Below are 21985 nucleotides of genomic sequence, written 5' to 3'. Positions count from 1 at the left end.
TAGAGATTGTGTAACGATATAGCACCGATTCTGGAAACTAAGCAGCAAAACGAACATGTCAGTAACCCAGCTCTGTTCCCGACAACTCAAAGTGCCCTTGTCCTCATTCTGTCAGCAGTAAGATAGTACAGAGATGCTCTGTGATATTAAAACCACTGAGACTCGCACAAACCCATTACCATTCATCATATATTTGCTGATAAATGTTAAATACAGTCTCAGCACATGCCAGGGAGTAAACTACATGATTATCCAGTTCACCTCACAATACAGAGACACAAATAAGACACATAGTATGACTGGGCATACATTTAACAATATTAGTATGCCTCTATAGCCAGTCTGTTTCCTCGGCTGGGCTAACTATTATCCATTGTTAAAATTCAGATGCTCGAAGAATAAGGACCATGGTGAGGTTAATCACTAAACACTGCAGGGTAAGAGGGAATGAGAACGTCACATCCAGGAAGGACTAGCAAATATATAATTTAAACAGTCCAGTTTGCATGTGTTTCATTATTGTTTAGAAAGTAGATATTTATGGTAAATTACACATTGCAAAGACCAAGGTCATCTGATGATAGCAATTCGAGTTTAACTGGTGTCTTTCAGCATAATTATGGGTTACTTTTTCTGCAGCTGGTGGCTGGAAATGAAACAGAAGCTAAATGTGTGTTACATTTGAGCTTGAATGTTGTCATAGAAAATAACCTCAACAGTCCTTAGAATAAGCCGTCTTGAAAAATGTTACTGAAAATAAAAATAAGAAAAACAAATGCAAGATCTGTAACACAGGACCATAAAGTAAAGTAAGGATTTGTGTGACCGCACACACAAGCTGAACAAAAAGCACTGTCTGAAGCCCATGTTTGCAAAACACATTATTTGCTCATAATCAATTTCTGTAGCTCATCACTACGATCTCTGCTGCACAATTGGAAGTTTCAAGCAGAGGCAAAGCATCTATTGCTGGTCAACATGCAGTTGTCTAAAGTTCTGTGTCTGACGTATCACTTAATCTTTACTATGGTAAAGAAACAGAGAGATATAAAATAAAGAAAAAGATAAAGAATGAATGGACCGGGCTAAAAGTGTCATGAGAAAAGCTGCCAAATGCAGAAATAAAAATTAACCTGAACTAAATGAATAGGTCATTTTAGAGGAGATGAGGTTTGAATAAGAAATGCATTTCTTTTTCCTTTCTTGGATACTTGTATAAATGCCAAATTAGTCATCATCTTATATTTTGTCTCAGTTACATCAAGATACTATTGTAAAGACTCCACTTGCATGCCTGCACATTTACTAAATGTCTAATGAATTTAAGTTTTTGCCATCCTGCTGAGCAGCTTCACACTTTGGTATCCCTTTCCTGCAAGTTTAGTCCATATTTGTGCAAATCTATTTCATAATATCTGCTTTCCACCCAAAAAATGTATTTCGTATTTTTTTAATTATACATTTTGAAAATATTTTTGTTTGTTTCTAGTATAGAATACCTAAGTCTGAGCAAACAAATCTATTATTTACTTAGAGAGGGGAAAAATGCCATTTGATCTCTCACAAATATACACATATACAGCACAGATGTGTATTTAAATTTATTTTTTTAACCATGTTTGGGCAAATTTGGATGAAGCCATTATTGGACAATGTGAAATGTACAGCACCAAATAAATTCAGTTTACCCCAGCTGCATGTTTGACATTATTTTAAAAGTGATGGATGACTTTATAAGTGATTGCTCGCAAGTACACTCCGGACTTGTTTTTAAAGCACATATTATACATCTGTTGGTATTCCTTGTTTGGGGAAAAAGAATCTGACTATAATGTTTTCTTATAATAGCACATGTGCATTGCTCTTTCAGATATTTTGGAGGGTGAATAAGATTTAGATTTAAAGAAAAAAGGTGTTTGTTTTATCTACAACAACAAACTATGACGATTCAGAATAGAAGACTGAGTCTAGTCTGATTATTAGAATCAGCGAGTGGGCTAATCACCAAAACAATCTTCACTGTGCAAAAAGTCTAAACTTTGTACAATAAAGAGAAAACAAAAAAAAATGTCAAGATGAAGAAAATCATTTACATTTTTAATCTTGGCACCAAGTTGTACAACACTCCGTCCCTGCTGGCAGCATGTTTACCAAAGAAAAGCACCCCGAGTGAAAGGAAAACAACAGAATAAATAAATGATTGTGTTTTCTAGACTGAAGCAGACAGAAGAAAAGAGGGCTGAGTTTGGGTCGAGGGAGATGGGACCGGAAATAGAACTTGGTGCTTGAAAGCTTAAAACAGAGGAGGTCTGGATGAAGAGACAATAAGGAGGGAAGGTAGGTAGGCATGAGGGACTGAGGGAGTAAAGAGCAGAGCGAGGCAGAACTGGAGCAAGAGCAGGACGAGGGGGAGAGATGGATATTGGTACAAGTGTGTTTCTGCAGGGACTGCCCAGATATGATGAATTGCCTGCAGATAAAATTACAGATGCAGTACAACTGAATGCAAACATCTCTGTTATGTATACACACACTCCTTTCTGTGATTCATCATTTGTTTTCATGCTGATATGAAACTCTATTACATCCAGAAAATGAGATAATAAAAGCAACAAATGAGAAGAAAGGCATTTCTAATCATTGTGACTGAATTCAAATACGGATAATACTGCATTACAGAAGCATGAAAAAGCATATGAACCCCTTGGCGCTAACAGTTTTTCTGCTTTAATTCACCATTATATACGATCTGACCTTCATCTAACACGCACTAAAACATGCATTAAAAAGGCAAAAATAGTTTTAATAGTGTCTTTACTGAACACCCATTAAACATCACACTGCTGAAGGAAAACATGAGAAGCAAGTGAAGCCACGACTAGTTACTCCAATAAGACTAATCAGAGTAAATAGTTTGCACATAAATTAATTAAATACATTTGGAGGTGTGATTTAGATACCTAGATAACAGACACTTGAAGCATCTCCCTATGTGAGCCATGCCTTTTTAAAAGAGGATTACTGAGGACCTACTATCTCAGTTGAGCTTCAAGAAAGGGATAAACACAGCTTTGGAGACAGTTTAATACTGTAGATACTCATCCTAGATGAATTCCCAGTCAAGTTGACTCCAAAGGCTCAGAATCCTCAATGAAGTAAAGAGGAAGCCACAAGTAACTCAAGCTCGAGGCTTGAAGGCATCGCTGGGACTGGCAAACGTCTCTGTTCATGAGTCATCCTGTTTCATATATTATTAAACAGGCAGAGTGTTCACGGCAGAACATCATGGAGGAAGCTGCTGATTCTCTGCAAAAGTTGAAGTGTTTGGAAAAAAATACTCGGTGCAAACTGGCCACAATTTACCAACATCAAAACATCCTCCCAACAGTGTCATGTGGTGGAGGAAGCTTCATGATGGGGGCTTGCTTTGCTGAAACAAGGTCTGGAACACTTGTCATCATTGACTGGAAATTGATTTTCCAGGTTTGCCCAGATTTCCTGGAGGATCCTGAGGAGGATCTGTCAACCGGCTGAATCTTAGTAGAAGGTGCAGCAGGAAAATGGACCAAAACATGAAAGGAAATCCTCCACGGTTAAGCCCATAGAGATGCTGTGGAATGACCTCAAGAGAGCCGTTCACACCAGACGTCCAACAAATGTTGCAGATCAGATCCTGAAATACTTAAAAGTGCATATTTGAAATCAATGCTGCCAAAGAAGGTTCAACAAGCTTTCAAGGGTTAACTTAAGTTTCCTTCAGAAGTGTGAATTAATGCATGGAAAATGATATCAGTTCGAGGTCATTGTGTTGTCTGTTATTGTGACTTAGACGAAGATCAGATCCTCCCGTTAAAAAGCACAAAACAAAGAATGATTATTCTCTAAATTGTTCGCGTTACGGATGATAATTGATAGTAGATGATCAGTTTTTTGTTCAGCATCATCACCCAAGGTGACAGAAAAAGTCTGAGGAAAGTTCTCAAAGTTTATTTTTATCTTTAACGCAGCTTAATAAATAAATATGAAAGAAAACCATGGACCAATTTGATTCCCAGTTATATGGCCTGCAGTCACACCTTTTTCTAATGAGGCTATTGATTTTTATAATGATTCACACACACAAACTTCATTTTCTAAACTCTGCACTGTGACGTCTTTGCAAACCTTACACAATCAAAAGCACAGGACACACTTTTTAGGAACTATTTTCGGATGCACATGAACAAGAAGCTGGCTGACGTAATGAGCACACGGCACAAGGGTGGTGTATGTAAGACCCAAACCCAAAGCGCAGCTCACTTTTTGGAAAACAGTAGAGCTCATTCAGTTTTGGTACTGCCTCTGGTCTTGTGATCAGACTTTGGGCTTAGTATTCCTAAAGGGCTGCATAAAACTATGTTTTGATTAATTCATCGTAAATTCAGCCACCAACGATCACTTCTGATTCCTGTAACCTAATATTAATGACACGGTACTGAAGCTGACAAAGGCTGCAAATGAACTTCAGCTTGTAGCCAGTTAGGGTGTTAGCATTATAAGACCTGAATTAGTGATGAGATAAAGTGTGTTTGAGAACCCCAATGCTATGAAAAGGTCATGTGAGCTCCTAAACCCTGTTGCAGGGATTAGTGCCTGTGGTTTAAGGTTAGCTAAACCAGAATCACTGTGTCCTTAAAATGTATCACAAATCAATCCATGTTTCTGTTTATTTAAACCTGATACATGTAAGTTTTAACACCCAAGGAGACATGTCTCTCACCTACACACTAATTTTAGGTTAATAATGACAGATAACACCATAAACTACTGGCATTGTGTTGGAATCCTTTTCATTCTAATAATTACCCAGATGGCAGAGAATGTTTAACCTAGACTGGCCCATATCTGCGGTTTTCTTTGGTCCACAGTTGACCTTTACTCACAGTTTTGACTGAGGGTGACCGTGGCTGCCTAAACGTGTTCATATATTCATCAGGCATGGCCTTATTCTTCATTTTCTCTGAGGCTAACACTTCCTAGTGCCATAACTGAGCAATAAGTGCCCATAGCAGCTATCTGGATAGTGTTACTCCTCCATGTGGTTATAACTGAATGTTTAACTGGTGGGATGCTAAGTACTAAAGAAGATATTGTGTATTTTTGTCTGTACTGGTCCTCTTGTGTCCCAAGACCTCATTTACTCAAGAGTGGCTAAAATCCCTCTGCCAATTTTAATAAAGGTGCGAAATTGTGTAGACCTAACATAGAATCTATTCCAGAATGTATTTTGCATCAGTGAACTGGGGTGATGATGGAGGAGGAAGCTCCCAACTGGATGTTACAATTTCAAAATGTTACTAAGTGTAACGAAATGCCCTTTTAAAATGCTTTCAAGCAAGAATGTACTTCTTCCAAATTAAAATTTGGGGTTGATTTATTTAGATAGAGTGTATGTTTTGCTTCATAATTTCCATTTTCTTCTTCTACCTCAGAATATTCTATTTCGATCATATCAACCAATCAATTGTTTTCTCATGAATGCATTCATTAGTTTATTCATATAAATAAATGAATTAGCTCACTTTTGCAACATCCTGTGGTTCTGCTACTTCTGTCTACAGCCTGAAAACCGGGGCACACATAGATGTCTATAAAATGTTGTAGTTATTAATACGTCTGGGGCTTTTATTTTATGTATCTGGGTTAAATGAGCAAGTACAGCTCCAGTGCAGAGATGCAACGAGCAGTGGAGTAAACACTGTGCTGTCATAGGTCCCCAGTGACGTCTCACAGGCGACAGATAGAAGGATAAGAAATAAATATGCTGTTTATAAAACAAAGCCAAAAGTGCTGCAGAAATAGGGAATTTAAGAAGAAAACTAGAAAACCAAAAGCCCAAAGCTGGACGAGGAAGGGACCAGAGGGATGTACTACAAAGTAAGACAGGTGGGGTACCAAGATTTAGCAGTGCTTAAAGGAGCTGTATGTAAGAGCAATAATAAAACGAATCATAAAATGACCCCGATATGTCAACAGACATTTAAAAATCATGTTCATTTCAAATACTTATGTCCCTGACAACAGCACTCAAGCCAGGATATTCCAGTTTAAAAAGAGGAGTTGCAGCCCTCAACTGATGTTTATGTTGTCATTTTTTGTTTTGGCCTGAAGCTCCACCCTCCACCTATCTCCCAATCACCAAGTCAGTATTGTTTCTGAAGCTCCACCCTCCACCTATCTCCAATCACCAAGTCAGTATTGTTTCTGAAGCTCCACCCTCCACCTATCTCCCAATCACCAAGTCAGTATTGTTTCTGAAGCTCCACCCTCCACCTATCTCCAATCACCAAGTCAGTATTGTTTCTGAAGCTCCACCCTCCACCTATCTCCCAATCACCAAGTCAGTATTGTTTCTGAAGCTCCACCCTCCACCTATCTCCCAATCACCAAGTCAGTATTGTTTCGGCATCCGGGTTGCCAGCTCGGCTCTAATTATCGCAGCCATGGCAGCCTACGTTCCTGCTGCATTCTGCAGCCTACCTGGCAACTTCTGGTCAGGGGAGGAGGGGGAGGGTACACGCCGCTCAACAATATTTTGAAAGTGACTGCAGTACCAGTTTTGGCCATTTCTTACAGACTGCTCCTTTAAGTTAGGATCTCTAGCAACACAATGACTCTCTTTGAATCTGGCTAAATCTCCATGGTAACTTACATTGAACTTTAGGATACAATGTTGATGATTATAGTTTTCTGAGCAGAATCTGTCAGACAGTAATTCAGCTGATGGTATTGTAGTCTCAGCTATCTCAGATCCCAGCTTTTGTATTTCTACAGCTGACTCTCTCAAAGAAAGCCTGGCTTTATTGAACCTTATTCATAGCACACTCCTCTGGACTGGACTGCCATGGTGCAAACAACTGCACCAGAGGACTGAGGACTGCAAGATGGTAATGAGTGTGTGTGTGTGTGTGTGTGTGTGTGTGTGTGTGTGTGTGTGTGTGTGTGTGTGTGTGTTTGTGTGTGTTTGTGTGTGTGTGTGTGTGTGTGTGTGTGTGTGTGTGTGTGTGTGTGTGTGTGTGTGTGTGTGTGTGTGTGTGTGTGTGTGTGTGTGTGTGTGTGTGTGTGTGTGTGTGTGTGTGTGTGGTAGAACAAAAGTAATAGATGCGCTCAAGGTACACTCAGCCACGGACGGTACAAAAGATCTGGACAAACTGATTAGATGAGATTATATTAAATTATATTAAATTATCTATTTAATTGTTATTGTACATGTATCAAGTACTAGGCAACAAAATACATTTGCAAGTGCAGATACACGTATGAATAATTTTATGTGATGGGGCACATAAACATTCCCACCCCAGACAGTTGTCATGGATACTAAAGCTGGATTCCCTAGCTGTAGAGACCAAAACAGTTTTTTTTATACTTGGCTTTAACGATGTTCATGGATGATCTAAAGTTGGACATTTTAACATGCAAGTCAACGGAGATCGACTCACTTTTGTCGCCAGACCCTAGTGGTCATTCTAGAAACTTCAACGCTGGCCATTGTACAAATCTGACGAGAAAGTAATAAAAAATAAATCATGAACTAAAGCCAATCAGAACTCATATCAAGAAAATGAAAGAAAAAAAAGACTAAAAAATAAAGTTCAGAAGCAAACACAAATCCACAATTTATGACAGACTCAGACAACATGAGTCATTTTTGACTCACACTTTCTCTACCTTTATTTTTCCAATGTTTTTCAACACGTTCTTTCTTTTTTATAATATCCCAAGCCTCTGTTCTGCTGCTTTTGTTCTTTTTGTTCATTTCAAAACCGTTGCTTCCTCCAATTGTCACTTCCCATCTTTTCTTCCTCTTGTCTGTCTCCCTCTCAGCCCCAGCTTTATTCCTCTCACTATCCCTCCCTCCTCGCACAGTCTTCTCCTTGCTCCAACAACAAATCGTTGCTGGCAACAGCGCTGATGGATCATGTGGCAGCCTATTAGTGTGCAAGCCTATAACCTGCTCCTAGAAGTCCTGTAAGGCAATCTGAAAATCATTGCTCTCAGTGTGCAGTTCATTCCCAACTTTGAATATGAAATAGCTTTTCCTCTCGCTGCTTATCCAAGCAAAATATAAATGCACCACACAAACACAGTGCACTGTAATCTTTTACAGTAATGACTTGCTGTACTCCTTCACTTACAGCATCTAAGAGCAGCACTGAAATGATAGAAAAAGGGTATATAGCTCTTTTTTGTAGATCATTGCAGGTCTGCAAAAACACCAAAATGAAACACAATATAATGGATAATTATTCATTAAAATTATCAGAGGGAATTTGGGGATTTTGTGTTTGGAGGATTTCACTTCTCTGTCCCACTTGCGAATAAAGAAAATGCTATTTTCATTAGCAAGTATGAAGCGAAGGAGCTGAAAACAGATCAGTTGGAGAGCCCAGTGCCAGTCTAGACAGTGTGGGAGTGGACATGTGCGTGTGAACACAGCTGAAAGAATGTGCATATTTAGTCCACATCCAAATCCTCTCTGGTCCATCAGGGCTCAGTACATCTTCAGCACATTCAAGAATGCCAACACCTGTACGTCAATCTGTCCATTTGTTATCAAGGTCGTCATTGCTGATATCATAGATCAATATCCTATCCACAACAAAGATAGGAAACATGTTAAATGTTGAAACTTAGTATATACGACATGTTAAAAATAGAATAAGGTAATTCTGAATGGCAGCAATACTTCACAAAAAAGTTGGGACAGGGCGATGTTTACCACTCAGTCAGCATCCCCTCTTCTGTTGTGATGTGATGGATGCTGTTTAGGGTTTAACATTGTCTTGCTGAAATATGTAAGGCCTTCAAAGAAAACCAACATCCCAAAGATTGTCTGCACAAGGGAGAACATGTTACTTTAAAAAGCTGTATATAGCTTTTATCATTGATGCTTCCTTTACAGATGTGCAAGCTGCCCATTCCAAGGGCTTTTCCAACTGAGCCCTGATAACAAGCAAAATGGTCCATCATGGACCATTCATGGTGTCATGGTTTCCAGAAAGAGTTTCAAAATTCAGCTCACATTTGATTGAGTCAACTTTAAATGCACTTTGGCCCGAAGAAAAGGGTGGTGTTTCTGGGCCATGTTCACATATACCTTCCTCCTGGCTTCATAGAGCTTTAAACAGAATGTGTGGGTGGCAGTGGTCTGTGTTCCTAGATTGTATTAATATTAATGTTCACCAGCACACAGAGATTTCTTCAGATTCACTGAATATCTTGATGTTTTATATAATGTAGATGCTTAGGCATTGTTTTAAAGTTTTTTTCATAATCTCTAGCTGCATTTTTGGGGAGATTGGTGAATTCCTGCTCATCTTTACTTATGAGAGAGTCTCCCTCTCTAAGAAGGTCACTTACCTAATACTATATCTAATCATCAGTTGAGAGATGTGCCTGCAGGCGATTCTTTTATAAAACCAGATAGTTTTCCAGTCTTTTGCTTCTCATGTCCCAACTTTTTTGAGATGTTTTCAACAAATTCAAAGTGAGCTAATATTTTTTCATGGAAAAAGCTAAAAGGATAACCATGAACATGTAATATTATACTGTGAGTTTCCAAATCTTTGCTCTCTCATTTTATTATCATTTCACCCCAAACTGTTTTAGACTTGATGTTGCAATTTAACTGTTATTTTAGACTTCTGGGATCTGTTCAATGGTCTGTGTTTGACTTAACCAGGATTCAGGATAGAAAGTACTGTACCAAGACCTTTAAACTAATGCAGATAAGCTTGTATGGAGTTTTCAAAAAGTTAATATCACAGTGCCCTTAGCAATGTCTTAACGCGCTAAACGAAAGCTGACCAAACTGTTGGCATGAGCCGAAAAGCTAAAGGCAGCAGCAAAGATCACGCTGATAAACAATGAAGCACAAAGATGCAGCAAAGAAGGAAGTTACACCAGCAAAAGGTTAAAAGGATAGCTGCAATGGACTGTGAAATAATGAACAACAGCATGTGCACAAACAAGAGCATACAGTAGCCCTAGATGTTTCTGCTTGTCTGCTCAAAGCTCACACACTTGATTTATGAAATAAACCTCAAAGACATTCACAGGTGAAAAGAAGGTCACAAAAGGCAACTCCCTGAGCAGAACTCTGTGCTAAGACAGAGCAGACATTCATGGCCGTGACATTCAGGAGTCAACACCACTGAAAGTGGAGCAGAAGAAGACTGGCTTCAACTCTCATCCCCTCTAAATGTTAAAATGCTGCTAAAGGTCAGAAAACAGCAGAGGACTTTTTGCAGATTTCCTTAGAGACACTAAAGAGAAAGTGATACAAAAGGAAAAAGGAAAAGTAAAGATAAAGATCTAATACAAAAAGGTAAACAGGTGCAGAATGTAAGTATATGATTACCCTGATAGCAAAATATGAGTGAATTAACGTTGAAATATGGTTAGGCAGAAACATTGAATCCTAGGGGTGTAACGGTACATGTATTTGTATTGAACCGTTCGGTATAGCGTGTTCGGTTCGGAACGGAGGCGTACCGAACGAGTTTCCACACGGACATATTAAGTAGAGGACCGCACGTTGTGGAGCAGAGCGCTGCTGCACATAGGCAGTTGCACTCACACCGAGAAAGTATTAAGATTAAAGAAAAAAGCACTAACTAATGAAGAACTAAAGAGCTAAGCACATAATTGTGACAAGTCCAGTGTTTCCCCTACCATTGTTTAGGCCTGACGGGGCCTGGCCAGGCCTAAAAAAAAAAAAAAACAATGATCATTTACGTTTATGAGCCTCTGCAGCGCTGTTCTGCAACGTGAGTCAACCTGCTTCGTTGCCTAGTAAAGCCTGAATTATGGTTCGGCGTTAAATCGACGTAGAGCCTACGCCGTAGGGTACGCAGCGACGTGCACCGTACGGCCGCTCGCTGCGTACCCTACGCCGTAGGATCTGCGTTGGTGTAACGCGGCACCATAAATCAGCCTTAACGATGCGAGTACCGCTGCTGAGAGCGCGGGCATATTATTATACATTATGGGATGTATAGAGTTGGTAGCCAGCCAACTATGGCGCCGGCCAAAAAAAGAAAAAATATCGCGGGCGACAGACAACATTATATAAAGAAATGTTTCTGCAGGTCCGTGTGTTTGTGTTTGCATGTGACGCTGCAGGGAAGCATGAAGGAAAAAACCGCCCGACGACACACCATGCATCCGCGGGGTCCTAGTGCCGGCACACGTAGAGCCAATGTCATTTTGTGTGTGTGTAATAAACAACTAGCACGTTTATATTTTGCATTTTGTTTTCTTACTGTACCGAAAATTAACCGAACCGTGACCTCCAAACCGAGGTACGTACCGAACCGAGATTTTTGTGTACCGTTACACCCCTATTGAATCCATGTTGAAGCCATGTTGAAGCCATGTTTGTCTGTGACAAACAGAATACATTGATTCAATATTGATTACACATTGGCATTAGAATTTTATGATTGATTGATTGATCAACATTGATTTAACATATTTTGCTATCTGGGTATACCAAGACTTTGACTTGTGTGCTGTTTTTTTTAATTGAAATGTGCCTTTAGAAAAACCCATAAAACCTTAATTAGAGTCAAACCATCTTTTGACTTTGGCCATGTAGTGCATTGTGTAACTGAAAAAAACACATGAAATGAAGCAGGAGAGATGTGGTAAGTAAAGATAAAACAGGTAAGAAAAAAGTATAGGTGAAGGAATTATGCTGACAAGATTTAAAAGATAAAAGATAGTCGATAGAGAGACTCAAAAGCAAGGGGAAAGTAGGGCATGGGCAGGAGGAAACAGAATGCCGGTGTTCTTTAAAGTTGAGCCATCACAGCCACTAAATCCCTGACGCCGGCTGCCAGAACTCATCCTTTCCCGTCCTGCTTCATCCCCCTGGTGCAATTCTACCTTTCAGAGCTTCACTCCTCCAATTCCATCGGTCTGTGTCTCGGCCCCACCTCTCCCTGTCACTGAGCCTGTGAGACTAGCGCTCTTCTTTCCTCCACTCCACTGCGTGTGGTGACAGAAGAAGGAAGCGTAGCATTCATATTTTGATTTCCAAACCCAGTCTTGTTCAAGCTGCAGTTATGGCTGATTGAGTCATACTTTTCTACACTTCCCCTCTTTGGATCCCTCCTTTCCCCTTTTCTCTTCTCTTATCATGTACTTGTAAGTTCTTTCTACAACCCCTCAGTTTTTGTTGTTCACATTTTTTTATCATCTATATTCAGTAATGTAAATGTGCACTTGTTTATCTTGCGTAGAAGAAAAAACATGTTCAAAGAGAATAAAAACTCATCCATTTAACTTAAATGTCATTGTGGAAGAGGCAGGACACACACCCTGCACAGGCCACTTGTCCGCATGCTCCTCCTCACTCCTATGGTTAATTTAGAAGAACCAATAAAGTTGTTCATTTTGCTCTGTGGGAAGAAGCCAAAGTATCTAGGAATAAAGCCACAAACATACAAACTCCCCAACAGAGACTTCGACTGGGAACCTTCTCGCTATGCTGCCTCTGACATAAAAAAACAGCTAAAACTCAGTTTACAAACTAAAATTAAACAGCTGCACAATTTAAAGCCAGCCCTGACATTATTCAGCTCAGGGGGATGACACCAAGTTGTTTTTGTATGTTGTTTTATTGTAATAGCGAGTGAATTGTAGTTTCTAATAAGAATTATCACAGGTATGATTTTGAGTCCACCTCCCTGTCTCTTTATCTCAACAGAACTTGCAAACATCAAATTCTCTACTTTTATTTTGTGTCTAAATTATGATGGCTTATGCACACATTTCATTGTACATCATTCAACCTCTAATTTGTAACAGCCTCGTGCCTCTTTTTACATTCAAAATTAGACTTCCACTGGCTGCTGATGTTTTCTGACACACACACAGATACAAATAGACATCTAGTATGTCTTAATATGTCAACAATCCATCACTTGAATCTACGAGAGCAAATTAGTTACAATTTTAAAAGATAATACATCTTGTTCATAGACAACAAATCTTATTTATGTAAGACATTAACTGATTATCTATTTCACCCTTTTTTGAAATATAGTTTCTGTTAGGGGATCAGGACCAAATCATTTGGAATAATTCATTTTGAACAGTGTACAAGGGCTTAATTCTTTAATTTAGGTCCTTAAGTGTTTTAAGTAAAACTGCATTGCTTAAAAAAACAAGTTTTTTGTCTCTTCATAGCATGAGTGCCAAATCAAAAGGGTGTAATTGGACACACTGACATGAAAGCGTATGATGCTTTGCCAGCATGACAAAGCAACATCTCCCTCATGCATACCTTCAACACCCTGCCTGTCATAAGACAGCTAGATGTGTGTTGAAACTGTTACACTTCCTTTCATGGTGACTCAAGTACTGCAGGGTGTACAGCACATACACTGGTCTGGATTCATACAATACTTTAATAATCTTGTTGACCACTCAATGCACTTTTATACAAGTCACAATCACATACACAAATTCACATGTACTTCCTTAGCTAAATCAGTATTTCTCCTTTAGTCTAACCCGTCCTTTCTCTCTGTCACACACGCACTAATGAATGCATCAGGAGCAGTGCAGCGGGTCACTGTCGCTCCATCGACATGCTGACTCCAGAGGCCAGGAGTCAAACCACCAACCTTGTGACTGGCATACGATTATTCTACTTTCAGACCATATGTCCCAAACGTCAGAATTAGAATAAAAAACCTCTTAAAACATTCCCGAATTCAATTCAAAGGAGTCTGGGGACGTCGTTTCAGTTCTTAAAGACAATAAAATCCTGTTTATTAAATAGTCAAAGGGAATTAAGACAGTGAACGGCTCGACAGGCTTGATATTCAATGCTCCTTAGGTCAAACTTTTGTGGATTAAATTTAAAAAAGGAAAGAAAATATTTTAAAATTTAAATGGGATATTTTTTTTTTTGCTGAGGATTTGCAGATTATGTTGTTATTGATTTGACAGCCAAAACCACCCACAATTTAATTTAAAAAAAAAGATGGCCAAAATAAAGAGGTATACAGTATACAGCATGTATTTTAAAGACGGCATCCTCAAGCGTTACCTGCCAATACATTTCTGCATGTAAATATGTATTAATATCCCATCTTAGTTCATAAAATTGCATTCTGATAACCAGATTGTGCAAACTAACCCCAATTTACCAGTCCTTTGGTGTATAAAATAGTATGTTGATGTGACTTACTAAAGTCAGAATGTATCTTAGAAATACTCAGGGATACATGCAACTTAAATGGTGCCACTGAAATGATGCGTTTTTTGCATCAAGGCTTGGTGATAGTATAGTGATGCCAGACAACATTGTCCGTAAGCATGGATCTAGGGTAAAACAGTTTGTCTGCTGAAATGACGTGGTACCAATTCATATATGTCACTCATTGGAATCAGGAAGTGTTAAATAACAACAAAATTGTTTTATGGAGTCTTGCTGATCTCAACTGAGATGTAGTTTGGCAGTGGAAGGGATTCGTAGAGGGTCTTTTCCACCTGACTAAGCTGTGGGTACAGAGTTTATGGTTACTTGGTGGTTCAGCAACGCTGGGACCTATAGGGTGAATGAGAAAGCCTCTGAAGATGTACAGTAGTTGGACTTTACCGGTTCACTTGCCTATGCAACGTAGCATGGAGGTTGAGGACAATGCTGCCCATGCTCATGGGTTAGTTTACGCTTTTGCACTTTTCAACCCCAGATGTGTCTGTGCCCAAATCGTTGGGAGAGAAATCTGAGTTGACTCTTGGATTCAGATGTAACACCACAGCCATCTTCTGGACCAGCTCTTTACTTTACCCAGGATATACGAGGGGTCATTGGAGAGCGCCTAATTAGTATTCTTTTTTTTTTTTACAAATATTTTTATCCCGATTGGTTTCCCATTTTCATAACCCAGTGCTCCTACCTCCGTCAGTCCTGGGCATTGCTCACCCTCTACCAACCCCGGGAGAGCCCTGATCTAAGCTCAAGGTTCATCCTTATTACTATTCATGTGGGGAGATTTTTAACCTGGAGAAGGCTTTTGAACATGTCCCTTGTGGCTTCCTATTGGAGGTGCTTTGGGAGAGAGATATTGAGTCCCTTATGGACAGAATGTCTAGGTGCAGGCAATGAGCAGAGGATTTCCCAGTTTGGTCTACTTAAGATTGTGTCATTGATTTCTGAAGAGAATGTGATCCTGTTGGCTTAATGGAGGGGAGACCTCCAGCAACCACTGGGGGGACGTCAGTCAAATAATAAATAGATGAAATGAGAATGAGCACCTCTAAGTCTGAGGCTTTTGTCCTGTGTCAGAAAAAGGTGAATTGCCCACTCTCGGTTGGAAATAGGCTTCCATACATCAAGTGAAAGATTTTAGTTATCTTGTAGTCTTGTTCATGACTGGGGTTAAAATGGAGTGGGAGACTGACAGATGGATTGAGTGGATGCTATATTGGTCTCTTGTGCCGAACACAGAGCTGATCTAAAAGGCAAAGCTGTCAATTTTGTTTCAGTCATTTCACATGAGCAATTATACTACTCTCTGTACCACCCTCAGCTATGGTCTTGCACTGTGTGGCTTGGGGAATGAGAGGTTTGGGACTAGAGATATCAGGCCTTTATGAGATGAGGAAAATGGATATATGAATATAATTCAAAGACAAAACTGGCACCTGACTTTTACCTCCTGCATGTTTGCCAGCTTCATGTAGCATAAAGGCGGTTTGAAAACCTTTGCCACATGGTTGCCCCACTACCAGAACAGATGCTTTGATGACAACATCTCCACTTAGTCAACAGGAAAGTGGGAAATCAGCAGCTTCCCAGTCTAGCCACTGCGTAACACAGTCATTCAACAAATTCACTTCACGGCACATGGTGCATGTTTAAAAGTGTGTGTTTTAAATGCTTACTGAAAGCTGCCACGGCCAGTATAAGAGTGACAAAAATGGAGATCCATGACACCCAGAGAGCCTTCTTCCTGTAGCTCTGTGCTTCATGGGGCTTCAGACGCATGCTGCTCTCGAGGAGACCTGCAGTGAGAGGGACTCTGTTACAATTCACTCATTCTTTTTGTCTGTGTGTTGTAATGGACATTTGATGCACTTTTTTCACAATATGATCATCTCCAGCTATCATAAGTAAAATATGAGGTCTAATGTGCTAATTCCTTTTTGTCGGACAAGAATACTTTTAAATACCTTTAAAAGGTTTTTTAAATACCTTTTCAAAACATGTTTTGGCAATTCCTTTCGCCATATTGTATTTCCTTTACAAAACTGTGGTTGCTTCCTCAAGTCGGGTGACTTTATAACCCCAATTTAAAAAGAAGGTTGGTGTGTACATAAAAAAATACTGCAATGACTTGCAAATCTCATAAACCCATATTTTATACAGAGTTGAACATAAAAATCCATCAGATGAAGATACTGAGACATTTTGCCAATTCTATGAAAATAGTGGCTCATTTGGAATTTAAAGGCAGCAACACACCTCAAAGAATTTGGAAGAGGGCAATGTTTACCATCATATAGCATCCCTTCTTCTTTTAAAGTTACCTCAGTGACAATTATACGTTTTTCTTTCTTTAAAAGATAAACCAACTTACCAACAAATTCATCCATTAACAGTTTCCTTGAATTTACCATATTAAAATCCTTTATTTCTAATTTTATTTTAATGAAGTAAGTTGAACAGGAACACAACTGCTGTTAGAGGCTCAAATGATCATTTCATAAGACAACGAGGACTCCAGTCTACACCTGAACATAAATGTCATGAATGAAACTATCTATAATCACATGAAAGCAGACCGCTTAGCAGAGTTCTAAAGTCATGTGGGGGGGGGGAAATACCTGCCATATTACTTCTAAGGTTTTACATTTATTCCCATCTTTATGTAAGGTTTCAACATTTATTTAAGAAAAAGTATAGTCTAATATAATATAATATAATGTAAATGTATGTGATTCACCATTTTTGTATAATTTTTACAATCATAGATTTCCCCAACAAACATACTAATCTTTACTAACTTTACCTGATGGTGCTAAACAGTTGTTCCAGACTGAAATAGTTACAATATTATCAAAAGTGAAAAATGGCACGTATGCATTTAAAAAAAACTGAAGATGAATAACTTTGCTGCTCACGCGGAAAACCTTCTCAGGAGACTGTTAAAAACCTAAACTAGCTAACCGGTGTGTGTGTGTGTGTGTGTGTGTGTGTGTGTGTGTGTGTGTGTGTGTGTGTGGGTGTGTGTGTGTCTGCGTGTGTGTGTGTGTGTGAGCCAGAGGGAAGTGAGACAGCGTGGTAAATCACTCCCTTCACATGATCCCTGGCTGAGAGAACAGACAGAGGGCATGTGTTCAACATCTTCTCATAGCTGACATCTCTCTGTGACTCAAGCGCACGTTTGTGTGTGTTCGTGTGCGGGAGTCTATGCATGTGTGTGTGTGTGTGTGTGTGTCTGTGTCTCTGTGTGTTCACACTTGTCTTTGTCACGGCTTTGCTTTCCAGACATTAATGAACATCAGGAATGCAGCTCAAAATGTTGTCGCACAATTCCCAAACAGAGAAGAACAGAAACACACAAGTGGTCTTTTAGTGGAAGCGTACCGTACATTGAACAGATGAAGAAAGTAGATAGAGGAGGTGAAATTTATACATATAAAGGCCCATATATCCTTACACACCCAGAAGACTTGTTCCATACACATATAATGCAATCATTTCCCACATCTACACTGCTACAGAGGTTAGACATGGTTCATGATTGCGACAAACTGTCCACTATGCTGGACAAAACCTGACATGCACTGTCCAGGGAACTTTATAGTCTCTATTAAACTTCTATCTACATTAACTGTGCTTGCTTCTTGTTACAGTGCCTTCTACTGGATGATGTAATTAATAATCAAGAAGAAAGTAGGCAGATGTTACGAAGACTCAAATTCTGCAGAAGAGCTAGGTTAGCGAGAACGCAACATAGGACTCCTTTTCCCTTCTTATTTAATACATTAGGGCAATCATTCCTTTCCATAATCTTAACCCCATCATTTTTTGGGGGGGACATTTTAGGTAAACTACACATTAGATGAGTTTGGGACTTGATTATTAGCCTGATTTGCCCCTCCACCCAACATTGTGGAGCTGTGGCCCAATCTGAAGCTTAAAAAGGAGTGTGGTATCAATGAAATAAGTCTGTGTCAATACAATAATTTAACTGCTGCCGGCAGAGCCTGCAAATCATTGATACGAAAATATAATTGATGTTTGATTTTTATATCCAGCTGAGAACCTGCAATAGCTGATGAGAGCAAACAGACCGGGTAGCATTGTCACAAACATGGCAGCGAATAGAACAACCTGAAGAAAAGTGAACAGAGAAGAGGACCAGCTTCTAGAGATGGCCCAAAAGCTTGATTACATCATGACAGACATAGCTCAACAGAGCCACTTCCCTTGTTCCTAAGTGACACTTGATCAGAAATGTTTTTGTGGGATGTGTGTGTAATTACCTCCATGAAATGATCACTACAATCTTTAGGTGTCTGGTTTTGCAGTCTGGTTGAATCTTTTAGTGTGCAAACTAAAGTTATTAAAATCATTTAAGAGTTGAAAATGCTGAAATAACTTTTAGACAGTATAATACCTAGTGCTGTAGAAGGACTGTAAAAATGTGTAAAACCAAGGCTAACCGGTGTGCATTACCAGGTATGAGAATATACTGATGTCATAGTTATCCCGGATGATTAATATGGCTTGGTTTTATAACAAACTGTCGCGTTTTGGTCAGTTCCTGTCTTATCTTGAAACCCGTGTCTGTGTTTCAGTTCTGTCTTGACTTCCCTGGTTCCCATCCGCCCTGATTGTCTGCACCTGTGTCTCGTTAACCCTTCTGTGTATATCTGGTCTTGTCTTCCCCTTGTTCCCTGCTGGTCCGTACTGTTTCCTCCGTCCATGTGGTATGTCAGGTTTTTGTGGTTTTTTTTATCCTGTTTAAATTCTGGGGGTTTTTTTTGTAATCCTGCTCAGCAGCATTTTTGATTTGGTTAAGATAATAAATCACCCTTTTTGGAACTCCTGCCTCCTTGCATCTCTCCTGCATTTGGGTCCTAATCTACCACTCCTAACAACAAACTGCTTACTTTATGACTTTAAGGTACTTTCCTATCCCTGTGATGGACTGGTAACCTGTCAAGGATTAAACCCTGTGTCTTGTCTATTCTTGGCTAGAATGACCTCCATGTTCAGAGACCCTGTCCTAACTTATGCAAATAAATACTGTTTAGGTGCCACATTGATGAAGTCTTTAGATTCAAATACATTACTTTTAATGAACTTAGATGCTAGCATGGAGTTTTTTGATTTATTGTCCAGGTAAATCCAAGTATTTGGAATGGTCTGTTTCACAGTTTTTAGTAAGAGATTAGTAAAAAATGAAACCAGCAGCGATAGACACATACACATGTGATTGAGAAAATGCAAACGCATTCTGAGTGCTTGTGAGACGTGCATGTGCATGGTAGCAGAAACCAGCCTGAAGCCAGACCTAGTCTGAGCAGTTCTGATGGTTTAAAACGCCTAATTCCAACAGAAACTTAGTATCCACATGCAACAAAGGCTCATGTTGCTGAATACATCTGAAGGAAATGACTGAATAAGTGAAGGACTTTGGGTGCTAATTCTAAGGCACTGAACTAAACTTTCACATTGCTCAAATATGAATAGTGCTGACTTCAGTCTATCATACATTATTCAAAGGAGCAGGCCAAAAATATACTCCATGAGTAAAAATAGCCATCCAGTCTCCCTCAACTCTTCTCTCTTTCTCAGACACAACACAAACGCAGTACACACTCCCATACCAAACACACACACACACACACATGAACATCCATCTATGAACAGGCTCAATGGGGCTGATGTGTTGTCTTGACTGATATGTTTACTCTGTGTTCATGTGTTTAGCGTGTTGTGCATGTGCACCTGAATGGGTTACATTTCTGAGTTCAAAGAAATAAAAGTCAGTAGTTAAAAGTCAAACCTTGCTTCACTTGTAAATTTGTTTCCACTCATATCTTGATTTTAATTGATTTTCTTCATCACGTTTTACATAAGTTATAAATGTGATCTAACAAAGGTAAAGGGCAAATATTAACCATTTATACTGTTTATACTGCTTGTAATTGGGATGAAGTAAACATCTGTTGAGTATTTTAACATAAAAGTATTTGATTGTGAGGCATTAAAAACCACAACATGCAACGGGTCCACCAGACCCACAAACACTGGCTGAGTAACAACAATATGAACACCCAGGGGCGAAAATCCCGGGGGGGACAGGGGGGACAAGTCCCCCCCATTAGTAAAGCTGTCCCCCCCTAGAATAATTTGAGACAGAATTAATAATTTTGGAACAATGCAGTAGTATTTAGTAGTGATGCACCAAAATGAAAATTTGTGACCGAAATCGAAAATAATAATAAACAGTAAAATCTCATTACACTTAAAACAAGATTCATCACCAGAAAAATAACTTGTTATTTGACAATTTTCACCTGTTTTAAGTAAATTTTCACTTGAAATAAGTAGAAAAATCTGCCAGTGGAACAAGATTTATCTTCTCATTACAAGCAAAAAAATCTTGTTCCACTGGCAGATTTTTCTACTTATTTTAAGTGAAAATCTACTTGAAACAGGTGAAAATTGTTGTTTTTTCCAGTGATGAGTCTTGTTTTAAGTGGAATGAGATTTTTTTTTAACTAAAAATGAGACATTTTAACTAGAAATAAGACAAATATTCTTGTTAAGATTTTGGGTTTTTGCAGTGTATTATGTCAGATGTGCTGTATTATTGCCACCTTCCACCTAATACCATTGTTTTGTATTGCTCTAAAAAAGGTCTTCTGCCTGTTTGCGAGATAGAGATGAAAATGTCAAAATGCTGTATTAAAGGAAGGTTAAAACTTTTATTCCTTGTCCCCCCCTGGATTTATTCCCTAAAATGTTACTGTTTATTGTCCCCCCCCAACTATGAAACGGGATTTTCGCCCCTGTGAACACCACACAAGGTTTAATATCCAAACATGGGTTGAACACATGGAGTTACCTTCTCCATCCACGCTGTCAGCTATCTTCATCTCCTGGTTGCTGGTGAAGGACGGGTCGGTGGTCTGGCCTTGCTGCTGCTGGTTGCTGAAACCGTCCACGGCGCACTGGCCGTTCCGCACCGTGGCCGGCCACGGATCCACAACACTCGAGTCTGGGACGGGGCACGACTCCTGGCTCACCTGCTCTGTCATTGTTGCTTCTCTTGTTGTTGTTTTGTTGAGTTTGTTTTTTTTCTTTTTCTTTTCTGTATCAGAGGATGTTGAGGGTGGGAGAAGAAGGAAAAGGGAAATAAAAGATTCACACCGGTCCGTTAAGTGCAGCAGCCATCAAGCGCGTCCGCTCTGCCACCACCGGTGTAGTCAGCTGGATGGAAGAGATGGCGATAACACAACACAAGAGATAAAGGATTTATCTCCAGCAGCCTCGGAGGGAAGTAACTCTCTCTGCGAGATGTCAACACGACAAGCCCCAAAAGCAGATACCTTGTCCGACTGAGCCCGTACGAGACAATTACTAGAGAGATGAGAGGATGTGATAAATGTCTGAGATCTGCTGTGGATCTGGCAGGCAATCCCCGCAACTTCTCTTTCCTCCTCCCCTTTCTCCCTTTCTCCTCCTCTTCTCACAGAACAGCAGTTAATTCCCATACTGAGACACTGGATGGACCATGGCTGTTATCATGAATTACTGTCTCCCTAGAAGTTTTCTATCATTTTTACCCAAAATAAGTCGGTGCGGATCTACAGAAGAGATGTTATGCATTTCAATATATCTAATGTTACCAAGATGTAGGCCTATTTATATGTCCTTTCTGGATGCAAAGTCCTTTCTTTAAGG

At 39.5% G+C, this 21985-nt stretch overlaps 1 protein-coding gene across 1 annotated transcript in view; it reads right to left on the bottom strand.

Moving 5' to 3' along the window:
* Positions 1-21694, bottom strand: part of tmem163a (transmembrane protein 163a) — a 76699-nt gene extending 55005 nt beyond the window's left edge. The window contains exons 1-2 of the mRNA XM_061723963.1: positions 21147-21694; positions 15946-16065 (exon numbers count right to left, since the gene is read on the bottom strand). Of these exons, the coding sequence (XP_061579947.1) occupies positions 15946-16065; positions 21147-21339 (313 nt within the window). The 5' untranslated portion in view covers positions 21340-21694. The remainder of the gene's footprint in view (positions 1-15945; positions 16066-21146) is intronic.
* Positions 21695-21985: the final 291 nt, after the last annotated feature.

The sequence above is a fragment of the Cololabis saira genome, chromosome 6, assembly GCF_033807715.1.
Source record: "Cololabis saira isolate AMF1-May2022 chromosome 6, fColSai1.1, whole genome shotgun sequence".
NCBI classification, from domain to species: domain Eukaryota; kingdom Metazoa; phylum Chordata; class Actinopteri; order Beloniformes; family Belonidae; genus Cololabis; species Cololabis saira.
This window is presented reverse-complemented; position numbering and strand designations above follow the sequence as displayed.